Source organism: Gymnoscopelus microlampas, assembly GCF_963454915.1.
Source record: "Gymnoscopelus microlampas genome assembly, chromosome: 11".
In the NCBI taxonomy this organism is placed as follows: domain Eukaryota; kingdom Metazoa; phylum Chordata; class Actinopteri; order Myctophiformes; family Myctophidae; genus Gymnoscopelus; species Gymnoscopelus microlampas.
Genome location: NC_139948.1, coordinates 14,398,712 through 14,413,453, shown reverse-complemented (window position 1 = coordinate 14,413,453; position 14,742 = coordinate 14,398,712). Strand labels below are relative to the sequence as shown.

The following is a 14,742-nucleotide window of genomic DNA, read 5'->3' as shown; positions in this document are numbered from 1 at the left end:
TCATATTGTAATTGTACCGTGCAGAATCATTATCCTGGCACCCGAGGAGCACCTCCTAACAGCTGGTTACTCCAGGACAGACCCTCACACACCGCTCTGTGTGTCAGCATCTACTGTTTACACACATAGCACTGTCATAAATCTGATGGGGTCACTGCAGGTCAGTACCACTCACGTAGTCTAGGCCTATGAGGTTTTAAAAAGAAACTAATCAAAAGTTAGTTAATTTTGTATTTGTATGCTCAGAGTTAAATTAATGACTTATTCCCTATACAGTATAAGGATTAATTAATTACTTTCTCACAGAACAACGTTCCTCTTGAGAAGAAAAGGAAAAATGCATATTTGTATTCTGTGTGTTGAGCATGATGGCATTCCTGTTGGGACGGCTGTGCAATTTGTGTTGTGACTAAGCATACAAGCTTACGTAGGCTATTACAACAAATAGCAGAAATAGCTTATCTACGCTTGTGAGCATGTACATCGGCTATTTTCACTATTTCTGAAGAAAAAGAAAGAAAGAATTTGAATCTTTGCCTCTGCCCAAAGCAGGAACATGGGTTACTGTGGTTAACATGCTGGGTTCTGCTGTGTGCACAATGCCCTCCATTTGTCCACTTCACTGGATGGAGCTGAGCAGACCCACAGCCACACACTGATAACTGGGTTATCAAAGTGAATTGAGTGGGACAGATCATTTTTGGATTTCATTCTCTCTCTCTCTCTCTCTCTCTCTCTCTCTCTCTCTCTCTCTCCCTCTCTCTCTCGCTGTCTCTATTCCCTCTCTCTCTCTCTCTCTCTCTCTCTCTCTCTCTCTCTCTCTCTCTCTCTCTCTCTTCTGTTATAAGCCTGTAGGCTAACTGCATGTGTCATTCGTTTGGATCTTAAAGTCTAGACTCTTTTATATCACAGTACTGAAAGAGTTTTAACCAGTTCCCCATCAAAAATAGCAGATCGACAAGCTCACAACATGTTACATTGATTGCATTGTGAGCTTGTCGAGAGTGCTGCTCTCTCATAATGTCAATGGGTGGGTCTTGTGCGGTGACGTTTTCCACTCATAAATAGGCTCCTCGAAGCGCATCGTGGCCCCACTCCTTGAGGATAGCACCACTGCTCAGACCATCATCCGTTTCTGCAGGAATTCTGACATCTGTTTTGTTTTAGTTGGCTACTTTAGGCAAAAAAGAAAAACACACACACGACAGTTAAAGATACATACAAAATAATGTCAATTCAGTCGACCATGATCCTTCTAAAAATGGAATTTAGAGCGAGTTAGTTTTGACAAAATGTCTGAAGATGCATGCGGGTGTAAGACGGTGTCATTTGAAACCGCAGAGGATAAAATAAGGGTAGATTTTGGCAGTTGAAGAAGTTTGTAAAACCTTGTTGGAGATTCGAGCGGTGCCAACGGATCAGTACCTTGGAGAGCGAATCACTGCTTCACCAGAGAACATCACGGGTACGTAGGCTACAGTAACAAGACTATTAGGCCACTGTTTCTCAAACACTGGGTCTGGACCCATTTGTGGGTCGCGGACACATTTTTATGGGTCACAAGTAATATCCATCCATTTTGGGTTTTTGATTATTGTTATTTAAAACATTACATTTGTTCCTGAATCAAAAACAAATTTAATGTTTTTTCAATTGAATCCCATGAATAAATAAAGGGGGGAAAAATCAAATAAATTCCATAAATTAGATAACAAATGTTTAAGAAGTAGTGAAAATAGCCGATCTACAAGCTCACAACGCATCCTAGTGACATGAGCTCTAGATCTGCTATTTTCATTATAGCTTAAGGTCCCGGGGAGACATCAAATTTCTCTTTTGGATCTCGAGCTAAAATGTTTGGGAACCAGTGGTCATCATTCTGTCCTTCCAGAACACAATTGATGGATGAAAGAAAGACAGGAAGAAAGAAAAATATTTTTATATGAGGCAGTGTATCTAATATTGGTAATATTGGTTTCATGAAGAGTCGAATCGGCTTGATTATGACACAAGTTTTATAACTGATATCTCAAGCAAAACACTATATTTGCCTAATTCCTCTAAACACGTCTGATAATTATTCGTTTTGATCGTTTCACATCACATAACACAACACAAGCAAGAGCAATTCAATTTAGTGTAGCCTATATGATATGGGACATAATCTGCTTAATAATTGGGTTGTATCAGATATATCAGATATATCAACATTTGATATATTAGGCTGTAGGCCTACTAAAGGCTAGATCAGTGGTTCCCAAACTTTTTAGCTGGAGACCCAAAAGAGAAATATGACGTTTGCCCGCGGTACCCAAACTAGTGAAACTAGCAGATCTACAAGCTCACACTGGTGTGGCTATGCAAAGCGTTGTGGGCTTGTAGGCCGACTATTCTCACTACTTCTTAAATATTTGTTTTCAAATGTATGGATTTTTATTTGTATTTTTGGCATATATTTATGAAATGATTTTGAAAACTTTGAATGTTTTTAATTTGTGAAAAATGTAGATTTTTTTGGGAGACATTTTTTGAATTTATTTATAAACAGGCTAATTAAAAACTAAATCTAGGAAATGAAAAAAATAAAAGGGATATTTATATTCGTGACCCATAAGAATGTGTCCGTGACCCACAAATGGGTCCCGAGTCCCGACCCAGTAGCCTATAGCCTACTACTGTACGTGTTTGGGAAACAATGGGCTATATGACGCAGTCAACCACACTGAAAACTTTTGTGTTTGTGTGTGTTTTTTTTTTATGTGCACGACGTTAAACGCCCGGTTGTAAATTCAAATCAATTTCAATTAAATGTTATTTTGGCAAATCACAACAAGTTGTCTCAAAACACTTCGCATAGCCCCAACATCCCCCCCTGAGTAAACAGACGTGTCCAGCCCCAGGCTGCAGCTCAGGGACTGGCCATCATCACAAATGTTTGTTTCCCCAACAGTATAAGGGACGCGGGCTGCGCGTCATTGCTGTGTTTTTAGAGTGTGGTTCAATTCACTGTCGACGTCAAACCACTGTTTGTACAACACAGTTTCGTGGCCTCAGAACAGCATGTCATGAGCTAACTGACTGTTAAGGTCACGCAAGACGTGCTTTACATCAATGGTTCTCAAACTTTCAAAACATTTCAAGGTCTCCCCTTAACTCTGACAGACCTGTAAGGGTCCATTTAGTTCCCAAATGAACCCTGAGAGTCCCTGGGTTCCACTTTGAGAACCACTGCTTAGTTTACATTATAGTGTATGTTTGTTTTACAACGTTACTGCAGGTGGTTCATTGAAATTCACCCTTTTCTTTTAACTATGGGCTACATTGACTGGCAAGGGCAGTGCTTGAACACCTGCTTAACCAACACTGTCTTGCTCCAAAGTGTACCTTCCCATTAAGAGAAATGGCAGGTTGGCCATATGCCAATGGAAATTCTCTCCCCCACACTTAGTACAGTAAATATGTACACCTCCATGTGCTTCTGTGGGTGCAATAATTGTGCACAGTAGAGTAAAAAACAATACCTCACCACACATGTATAAATTAAATGTGTAAATGTCAGAATTATTGCCACACGCTGTATAGACTACTGTAGCCTATGATACATTGCAATCATATCATTGCAATACAATAAACTATGCAAAAAAAGATTTAAAATGTGTTTAGATTTTTTTTTGCGTGGATGTATATATATATATATATATATATATATATATATATATATATATATATATATATATATATTTTTTATTTTATTTTTTATTTTTTTATTTTTTTAAGTACATAAAAATAAGTACATTTTTATATAGCCAGCACCAAATCATAACAAAAGTTATCTCATGAAACTTTCCATAATAGCCTACTCTACAGCAGATCAAGACCATAATTACTTTAAGTGTGCCGTGTAATCATTGCAAATGAAAGTCTGTGCCTCTTCCCTTAGGGCTCAGTGATTTTTATTAATCTCATCTAAAACGACCCCTTGAATTGACCTCCAAGATGAATTACTCAAGCTGGATGTCGACGGCGACTGATGTGAACACGTCAGCGGCCACACTGAGACCTTACTCTACAGGCTACTCCACCATCGCCAACGGCTCACATCACAATGTCTCCGATGGCATCACAATGCCCTTCTATGGCAGCGGCACAGTGGCCACGGCTGTTATCTACATCACCGTCTTCTTGGTGGGTCTTCTGGGGAACACGCTGGTTATCTACGTTGTGGTGCGCTACGCCAAGATGAAAACGGTGACAAACATGTACATTCTGAACTTAGCCCTGGCTGATGAACTCTACATCCTAGGGATTCCCTTCCTGGGCACCCAGAGTGTGCTTTCCTACTGGCCGTTCGGGGAGTTCCTGTGCAAGGTGTACATGACTGCCGACAGTATGAGTCAGTTCACCTCCACCTTCTGCCTCACGGTCATGACCATCGACCGCTACCTGGCCGTGGTGCACCCCATGCGCAGCTCCAGGTGGCGGAGGCCGCAGGTCGCCATGGTGATAAACAGCATGGTGTGGGTGGTGTCCTTCGTGGTGGTGTTGCCGGTCACCATCTACTCGGATGTGCAGGAACGGTTCAACTCCTGCAACATCAGTTGGCCCGAACCACAGGAGACGTGGTCCACCGCCTTCATCCTCTACACGGCCATCCTCGGGTTCTTTGGTCCCCTGCTCATCATCTGCCTGTGCTATCTGCTCATTGTCATTAAGGTAAGTGGGTGGGATTCAGTTTGTCAAGTCCCCCTCCCCTGTGCCCCCTCTTCTGACCGCTGACATTAACTTTGTGCATTATGAATGATTGGGTGCACTGAGACATTAAAGGTAGGGTAAGTGATTTTCTTTGGTTAAAATAAGTGTTAAATAGCGCTATATTCTGATAGTACTCATTGCTATAGAGTGTTTGTTCAGTAAAAGGAGTCTCCTTGTCTCTCCAGCTCTTTATTAAACAGAAAATGCATTTTCGTTTCATTTCCAATTGTATCCAATCAGGATAGAGAACTCAATCAGGATATAGATTAAACAAGTGGAATTGGAAGTGATGACACTAAGAAATGAGCAGACAAAATTGGAACTGGAACACTATACAAATTAAGCTTAAAAATGGGTACTTTCTCCTGATTGGCTGAGATTTTGACACCTACCGGAAAATGTATTTTCTGTTTATTAAAGAGCTGGAGAGACAGGGAGACTCCTGTTACTGAACAAACACTCTATAGCAATGATTACTATCAGAATATAGTGTTTTAACCTTTTAACAAAATACTTTTTATTTTAACCAAAAAATATCACTTACCCTACCTTTAAGTGCAGATTCAATTGTCTGTACTTGTACTATGTCTGAACTTTGTTCTGTCTTGTCACTGTCTCAAACAAACATAATCACAAAACTGCTGCGTTTCAGGTGAGGACGGCGAGTGCGCGTGTAGGCCATACGAAGCGACGCAAGTCAGAGCGCAAGGTGACGCGCATGGTGGTGATCATCGTGTTGGTGTTCATCCTCTGCTGGCTGCCGTTCTTCGTCACGCAAATCGTCAACCTGGTCTACATCATCCCCGAGACCGACGTCATGGCTGCCGTCTACTTCATCCTCGTTATACTGACCTACGTCAACTCCTGTGCCAACCCGGTCCTCTACGGTTTCCTCTCCGACAACTTCAGGCAGAGTTTCCGGAAGGTGCTTTGCGTCCGCTCGGCCAACGGTGTCGGCACCACGGAGCAGATCACGTCGCGCTCTTCGGCGCTTCAAGGGGATCAGAAGGCCGACCCGCGCCGCGGTCAACTCTTTTCACCCAGGAGCCATGTGCAGAATGGACACGTGCAGACTGGCCAGGTACAGTAAGCAGTGGTGGAAAAAAGTACTCAAATGTTTTACTTAAGTAAAAGTATCGATACTGCAATGTAGAAGTACTCTGTTACAAGTGTAAGTCAGGAATGAAAAATGTACTTGAGTAAAAGTACAAAAGTATTGGTATCAAAATGTACTTAAAGTACCAAAAGTAAAAGCACTAAAATGTTTGAAAATAGCAGATCTACAAGATCACAACGCGTCGCGATGCAACGCGTTGTGATCTTGTGGATCTGCTATTTTCAAATAGCCTAGGTATAAAATAGGGCTAAAGTGGTTAATGTATATTTTATAACGTAATAATTTATATCTGCAAAGTAATAGTAACTAAAGTTTTCAAATAATTGTAGTTGAGTAAAAGTACAATATTTGGCTCTGAGATGTAGTGGAGTAGAAGTAAAAGTATAGACAATTGGAAATAGTCCAGTAAAGTAAGTACAGTACTTAAGAAAATGTACTTAGTTACTTTACACCACTGTACAGTAGCAATAAGAAAGCAGCGTGATGAGGTGCGTATTGCCGCATAACCACAATGTCTCCGGTTCGATCTCAGCAGGGGACCTGTGTTGTGTGTTCTTCCCTATATCTGCCCTTAGTTTCTTGTCCCTCTACTCTACTATATATGGTCTCAAAATAATGCAAACAATTATGTAAAAAAAGAAAACATTGTTTCTTAAAGATTTGTTTTATGCTGACATGAAACACGTCACCAAATCAAACCGACCGTGCATTTTATGTGCTCAATTCATTAGAGAGAGATATCTGCCCACTTGATATTGTCGATATAAATGTGTGGCGTTTCAAATCGACAAATTGAAAAATCAATCGTAGTTAAGTGTATCTGAGTCTGCTTGTTCACCGCATGCACTCCCTTCTTTCTTTTTAGTTTATGTTTTTTTTTTGGGGGGGGGGGGGGGCATACAGCACCATCATACTACGGAGTATGAATTAGGCTTTAGCTGTTACCTTGCGACCGCAGCAGTGTACAGTACATGTACACTGCTGTGTATGTGACAGTGAATAAATGCTCCTACTCTTGTTTGTTATGACTGTCACAGAGCTCCGCAGCTGAAACCATGCTGTATTTGTTGCAGGGCATGGTTCCAGCAAGTCTGTTTCATTTCAAACGGACTTCTATCGCATAACAGATCGCTGTAATGACCAGATATAGCTATCACTGGGTGACGCTCGTTAGGTAACGCGTAGACTGCCATAGCGTGGCTCATATCTGGCATAAATGGGCCGGTTTAACATCTCCGGAGAGAGAATGCGTGTGATCCCATTGGTTCAACATCTGGAGCGACTCCCACTACACTCTGGTTGGTTGGGGAAATGAAACACTTCCTATGCCCGAAACACCGACTCGCTGGTCCAGGCTTTTATTTTTTAGCAAAACAAAAAAATAAAAGCCTGGAGATCGAGGCTAGGTAACGCGTAACGAGCCTGCATAGATTGTCAGGTCGCGATGCAATGCATTGTGAGCTTGTATATCGGCTATCTTTGATGTGTGACGCCGTCGCGGCAGAGTATACAGTATATTAACCATAATCTGAACATTCTTTCATTTGATCTAGATATAAAAAATATAAGATAAATAAAATACAGTATTTTCTAGTTGTTGTTTTCTTTTTTTCCTTGTTTAAAAAGTAAAAAAATCACACCCAGAGTGAAGTGGGCGATGTGTGGTCATCACAGTGGTCATCACCACCCAGGTTTGGCATAAGGGGCCACTTTTAGGAAGACTCCTGCTTGTCTCAAACGTCTTCCATTTACGGATTATGTTGGCCACTGTGTTCTTAAAAATCTTAAGTTCAGCTGAAATTCTTTTGTAACCTTGGCCAGATCTGTGCTTTGTCACAATTCTGTCTTTAAGCTTTTCTGACATATCCTTTGATCTCAAAGGGCCAGTTCTAGGAAGACTTTCTATTTTCTTCTCAATATTGTTTTTTCCTTTTCTCATTTCAGCCATAGTGATCTTTGGGTTCTTTTTTACCGCTCTCACGAAATGGACAGCATCTAAGTTAAATATACTAGTGTCACATCAAAGTGGTTTTAGATTCATTTCATCATGTGTCTCACTAGCCAATCACAGCATGTGGAATTGGAGCACTATGTCACTGTTGTTATTTAACAGTGGTCATCACGGTGATGGAAGTTCACTTACAAAAATAATGTTTTTTTTTTTAATACCCCTTCCACCCACAATGGGTGACTCACTTAAAAAAACATAAATGTGTTTTTTTTAAAGTGCATAGTCCTATTTATAGGGCTTTGCACATGTGTCATGTGTTTCGCTAGCCAATCACAGTCCTGAATAGAGTCAGCCAATAGAGTCAGCCAATCACATTGCAGCTAGTGGTCATCACAGTGATTGAAGCTCACTTAAAGGAAAGTATAGATTTGCATTGAATGTGTAGGGGTTAGGGGTGTACAATGGTGGCCAATCACGGTGCAGGGTTAGGGGGGTACAATGGTGGCCAATCACGGTGCAGCGAATGTCGATGTCCAAACCTCACATATAGGGCCGGTTACACCGCCCAAAAATGTGTTCTGTGTCTCAGTCTGTGTGTGTGTGTGTGTGTGTGTGTGTGTGTGTGTGTGTGTGTGTGTGTGTGTGTGTGTGTGTGTGTGTGTGTGTGTGTGTGTGTGTGTGTGTGTGTGTGTGTGTGTGTGTGTGTGTGAGAGAGAGAGAGAGAGAGAGAGAGAGAGAGAGAGACGCGTGTACAGTACGTGTGCGTGTTCTCTGAACCACACTCTGATTCCATGGGGTTGGAGTTAATGCAGCTAGCACTCAGAACACTCCTAGTCTGATGTTAATGTCACTGTGCTTGTTTTTGTGTCTCCTCAAAGTCTGCCTGACGCCCGCTAGCCATAACAAAGAGCAGAGACACGACCCCGGGTTCATTAAACATCAACACAAACATTTCACAGGAATTACTCATTTATTTATCTAAAACCCCAGAAGAGCAAACCCTCACTTTCAATGGTGCAGAGCTAGACATACAATAAATGCAAACACAATTAAAATCAAATGAGCTCAAGAACGATTCAAACTATTAAAATATAACAGAACTAAAGGAAAAATATAAATAAATAAGAGTGTGAATGAGTGTGAATTGACCATGCAAAGAAAAATAGATTAATAAAATATAAGAGCATTCAAAAATTAAAAATGGCAATTAAGCCATGGAACTAATTATGTTTTTGAAGTATATTCCAAGAATGTCGGGCAAAGTAACAGAAAGCAGATCATCCTAACTCTGTGTGGATTTTTTGAACCTGCATGCAGGGTGATGCATGATTGTGAGCGGATACAATGGCTACCAACATACCAACAAAGCAAGGCTGAGAGAGGGGAGCTTGTTTTTATAAAATAAGACAGGCAGTTCAGCCACGTCAAGCTTTCGCTTACTAAGCAATTATGTCTTGTTGTTTGTGACTTATGCCTCTATCCATAACCTTGTCTCGACAGAGCATCCAGACGGGACCTTGTGGGAATATCAAGGTGGAGCTCTTGCCTGCAGAAACAGTACTGATTGACAAGTCAACGCTATGAGTGGTGTCTCCGAGCAGGACCCGGATTTGACACATCTGCGGCTGGAACCCTGAAGATGTTTGATTCGTTTTCCCCGCTGTATTCAATCATTGCTACTTCTGTCTGACTGAAAGATATTGATGCAAGACAGGAGCAGGGTAACAGACAAAAACAATACAGTACTGAATTATGCATTTTGTTTTGTGTTGCTCCTTGTTTTTGCCTGAGTCTGATTGATTTATCAATGCAAAGAATAGTTTTTGTTTAAAATATGGTCGTTGGGGCACCGATGGCCCAAGTGGTTAGGGACGTACCACATATAGGCTCCAATGCCTGACAGCGAGTTGCGGGTTCGATTTCCAAGGCCGACGACCTTTGCTGCGTGTCACTTCCCCTCTATATCCCTGTTTCCTGTCACTCTCAACTGTACTATTCAATAAAAGCCCCAAAAATATCTTTAAAAATGAATTTGAGTAAACGGCAGTGTAGGTTGCTGTGAGGCAGGACAAAATAGGGGAAATTGTGTACTTTTGTTGTCAATCAGGTCTGCACTCCCACAACTATTGCACTCTCCTCTCCCCGTTGTTCCAAACACCAGAGGAAATGGAAAGCACTTTTACATTTTGGGGGGTATAGATTTCACCTCGAAGACAACCTCACATAGGTGGTGTTGGACAATTGCATACATAAATGAAGCTTTATCCAAAAACAGTCTCAACCGCGTTTCCACCTGAAGTGTTTCATCCATTGCCAGCTGAAGTTAAACCTGTAAGCATGCTGCCTTGTAACTAATATGAGATTTATTTGTGTTAAGCGTGAGTTATACTTGGTAGCTAGCATGTCAGTGTCTACTAAGTTAACAACACGTCACGCTGCGATGCGTTGTGAGCTTGTAGGTCAGCTATTTTCGGTGTGTGACACCAGCGGGCAACTATAAGTATAAATCAGGCATTATAAATACAGTGTATGTTAAAACAATTTGCTTGCAATGTGCTTTTAAGACGTTGGCAAACAGAAGGCAGCCACGATCACTACTGAAAATTGTTCAACTCTGAATGCTCACACTGTATTGACAAATACAGTACAACCCCCGCATGTTGATGTGTGCCTTTTTATTCAATGGTGAATGATGTTTATTGTAGCAAGATCCAATGAGCTTTGTGCTTTGTGTCAGTTCAGTGATATGATGCTTTGCTAGCAAAGAAATGGATCAATATTAGGGCACATTTACGTTTCAGACTGAGCCACAAAACAGTAGAATGGACGTAGGTTTAAGATTACTGTAACCTACCTACAGTAACAAAGAACAATTTAGGCTCTAGTCTCTGGCACTGTAATATAACACATGCAGTTGTATTAGTATATATATATATATATATATATATATATATATATATATATATATATATGCTACATAAATGTTTTGCTGAGGTAATGCTGAAGCTATGCGTTTATCCATACCAGACTTGTACTGAGTGACGTGTAAATAACATCAGCCTACACTTGTTATTATCATGAAAACTACCTGACCAGTGGGTTTGAACTGAAAAACCTGAAACCTAATTGGTTTCAGCGTTTGAATCCACTTCAGTTGTTTGTTGTATCTATAAATATTATGAATGGTACACTCTAGAGTGTTCATTTCAGAGTGTAACAGAGGTGTAAGTTGTGAAATTAAATAAAACAAGAAGACAGGGTTGATTCATTCAGAAGAACTTGTTATAAACTGTACACACAGGATGAAAATATATGTAATTATGTGGTTATGCACTAAACAGCACACTCCATTCAGCCCGGTGTTATTCTATATATTACTGTATACTGTATTACATCAGCGATTCCCAACCTTTGGGCCGGGTCCCACTAGTGGGCTGTGAGGGTGTTGCAAGTATCCCAAATCATTGAAAAAGATTGTAATGATAATACTAATTACTAAATAAAAAATGTCAGGTATTGTATTTCTTTAAAACCTTGAAAAATGTTTTTTATTTTCATTGTGATACCGATAAATAGGAACTTAGTATACTACGTTAGTTCCATTGATCCAAGCCGGAAAACACAATCGATTGATTGATCATTAATATAAACATGTTCTGAAAATGCATGTGGCCCACCCATCTGACCACTTAAGTGGTCAGAGGGTTGCGAACGCCTTCAAGGTTTTCAAGTGCACGGGCACTGATCCAGAAAAGGTTGGGAACCTCTGCACTACATCATCAAAATGAAATTGTAAGGTTTGTGTTAAATGTCTAGTTTTGAAATAAGCCGGTGATCTCAATATTGTGAAAAATCAACAGCATATCACATTCAGTGGTGCAGCTTAATAAATATATGTAAAACTAGAGCGATCTGGCTCATATTTGAATTCATTTTCATAATGCTTCTGTCTAGATACGTTTTTTCCCCTCATGTACTATTCTTGTTAACCTTTGCTTTTTATTAAATTCCTGCACCTTCCTCTCTCGGACATGTGAAAATCTGACATAATACTTCTTAGCCACTTAAGTCCTTTATAATTTGTTGTAGCTATTTTTGAAATGTAAATAAAGGCTATTATTTTTTGCCTCAGTGATGTCCAGTGCTAATACATGCGACTAGGTGAAGGGAATCGATGTCATGTCATGTGAGAGTGTTGTGGGTGCAAACAAAGGCGCTTGCATGGGTTTGGCTCCTCTTTGTGGCTCAGGCACTTGAAAAAATCATATCTGGAAGTCATAGATGTCTTCATTTTTCATAAGATGGTTGTTGTTGCAGGTCCCTGCAGTGTTACGCATAGGTTTGAGCCGGGGAAAAAACACATCTTTTATGTATCGCTGTACACGATCTGTTTCACAAACACATGGATGATACTTGTGGTGTTTGCTCCAAGACAATGGCAGATTTGGCCATGTCCCCAAATATCAGTGTGTCTCAAAGGATAATGACACCACTTAAAACTACCCTCTACACTGAAACGTAAAGTAAAGTAAACTGATACTTGATGACCAGGGTTCGGCTCCGAACTTGGTCCTCAGTTTTTTTTTTCTTCCACTCTGCACCAAATCTCTCCGGCCAATGCTCCCCCCAGAAAAGGGATGCTTTTCGTTTTGAGAGTTGTTGGTCTCCTCACAACAGAATAATATGAGTTCCCCTTTAATAAACCCCTCCACCCACCCCACCCCACTGCATCTCAGTCCTCGTGCCTTTCTTCTCCTCCACTGCCCTTATTCCCGGCGTTTGTTTACTGACAACCCTTTCTTCTGGCAGCCTCTGCCAGGTGTCAAGGTAAAAACACGGGCTGCCCTTTCCTCAGAGACGGACCCTCACATCCACTCACCTGCAGGTGTTTGTGGCAAATCATGCATCTTCCATTAAAGCCCAATGTCAGACAGAAGGGCAGAAATGAAACCCTTGTTTTATCAAAGAGAATGCGAGGCGGACGGTGCACTGAAACTATCTGAAACGATGTCTAAGGTCAGGGCAGGTAAGGTACCTGGGAGGGCGGTTAGTAACTCAAACTGTATGACCTTACCTGACTCACATGCTTGTATTCAGTGGTGTAAAGTAACTAAGTACATTTACTCAAGTACTGTACTTAAAGGTAGGGTAAGCAATATATATTTGTTTTATATTATTTGTTAAAAGGTTAAAGTACTATATTCTGATAGTAATCATTGCTACAGAGTGTTTGTTCGGTCACAGGGTCCTCTCCAGCTCTTTAGTAAACAGAATATAAGAACATTTTCAGGTAGGTGACTCAATTTAAGCCAATCAGGAGAGAGCACTGAAAATGTATTTTCTGTTTAATAAAGAGCTGGAGAGACAGGGGAGACTCCTTTTACTGAACAAACTGGCACTCTATAGCAATGAGTACTTACTCAACCAAAGTAACTCTAGTCTCTGGCACTGTAATATTACACATGCAGTTGTATTAGTGTGTGTGTGTGTGTGTGTGTGTGTGTGTGTGTGTGTGTGTGTGTGTGTGTGTAACTTTAACCAAAGTAAATCACTTACCCTACCTTTATGTACAACTTTGAGGTACTTTTACTTTACTAAAGTATTTCCAATTTTCAATACTTTTACTTCTACTCCACTACATCTCAAAGGCAACTATTTTACTTTTACTCCACTACAATTATTTGAAAACTTTAGTTACTAGTTACGTTGTAGATTTTGATTATCATTTCAAAACAAACATTAACCACTTCAGCCCTATATACATTTCGACCATTTGAAAATAGTCGATCTACAAGCTCAAAATGTGTCGCGCGACACATTTTGAGCTTGTAGATCGACTATTTTCAAAAGATTTTTTTTACATTTTACACATTTGAAAACTTGTGAAATGGGACATTCTGCATAATGAGTACTTTCTACTTTTTGTACTTTAAGTACATTTTGATACCAATTCTTTTTTACTTTTACTCAAGTACATTTTGAATTCCGGACTTTTACTTAATACACTCCGTAATGGAGTATTTCTACATTGCAGTATTGATACTTTTACTTCAGTACCATTTTTTTAAACTTTTCCCACCACTGTCTGCTTGCATTGTAGAAATTCAGGGACCACAACAGTTTTATTGCTTGTCAGTTGGTGCAAAACAGTCGATGCAAAAAAACACTTTCCATGTACATCATTATAGCAACAGTTTGTCAAAGAAATTCAGTATTTGGGTATACTCAGAAAACAGAAAGACACAATTAGGCAAAGATCAAAGTATGAGAGATTTGTATTCGAGTAGCAGCCGTATAATGCAATGTAATGGAACATCCTGTCTGGCCCAAAGCATGTCCTGCAGAGTAATATACCGCGCCAGAAAACATCCATATGTCAATATTTTCTTACATGGTCACACAATCTGCACAACCTATGTTTAACTTATTTTTCCATCTGTATTGACAACAACACATGGCAGTAACTTTAGGTGCCTATAGTTACATGTCAAAGTTACAGGTCATTTCATGAATACAGTTTCTAAAATAACTGCCCACTAACTGCCATCTCACTGTATTCTTTCTCGTTTGTTTGCTTCTAATAGGCAATGGTCAAAACAGTGTGTACTAGTGATGCGCGGGCTGACCCGTAACCCGCGGGACCCGCGGGTCAACCCGCGGCGCGGCTGGGTCAAGTCAGAATTTCGGAGAAAATGATGCGGGCTGAGGGTGAGCGGGTCACGCGCTCTCACACGCAAAAAAAATAAAAATAATAACATGCTCTTGTTTTGTCTTTATTCCTAATAAGAATAAGAATAATAACAATAAAACAGTTTGAATACACTTGGGGATTATTTTCTAACCATAATTTTACAGAATTTAAAAAAAATCGCGGGTCGCGGGGCGGGTTGAGCCATAGATTTATATATGGGTTCGCGGGGCG

The 14,742-nt window shown here is 40.3% G+C and overlaps 1 protein-coding gene across 1 annotated transcript; it reads left to right on the top strand.

Annotated features, from left to right (window-relative positions):
• The first annotated feature begins 1,099 nt into the window (after nt 1-1,099).
• LOC311056154 (somatostatin receptor type 5-like) lies at nt 1,100-11,951 on the top strand. Its single transcript, XM_084072576.1, has 4 exons — nt 1,100-1,465; nt 3,941-4,713; nt 5,405-5,833; nt 9,321-11,951. The coding sequence occupies exons 2-4, from the start codon at nt 3,997-3,999 to the stop codon at nt 9,402-9,404; spliced, it is 1,230 nt and encodes a 409-aa protein (XP_083928702.1). The 5' UTR covers nt 1,100-1,465; nt 3,941-3,996; the 3' UTR covers nt 9,405-11,951.
• Nucleotides 11,952-14,742: the final 2,791 nt, after the last annotated feature.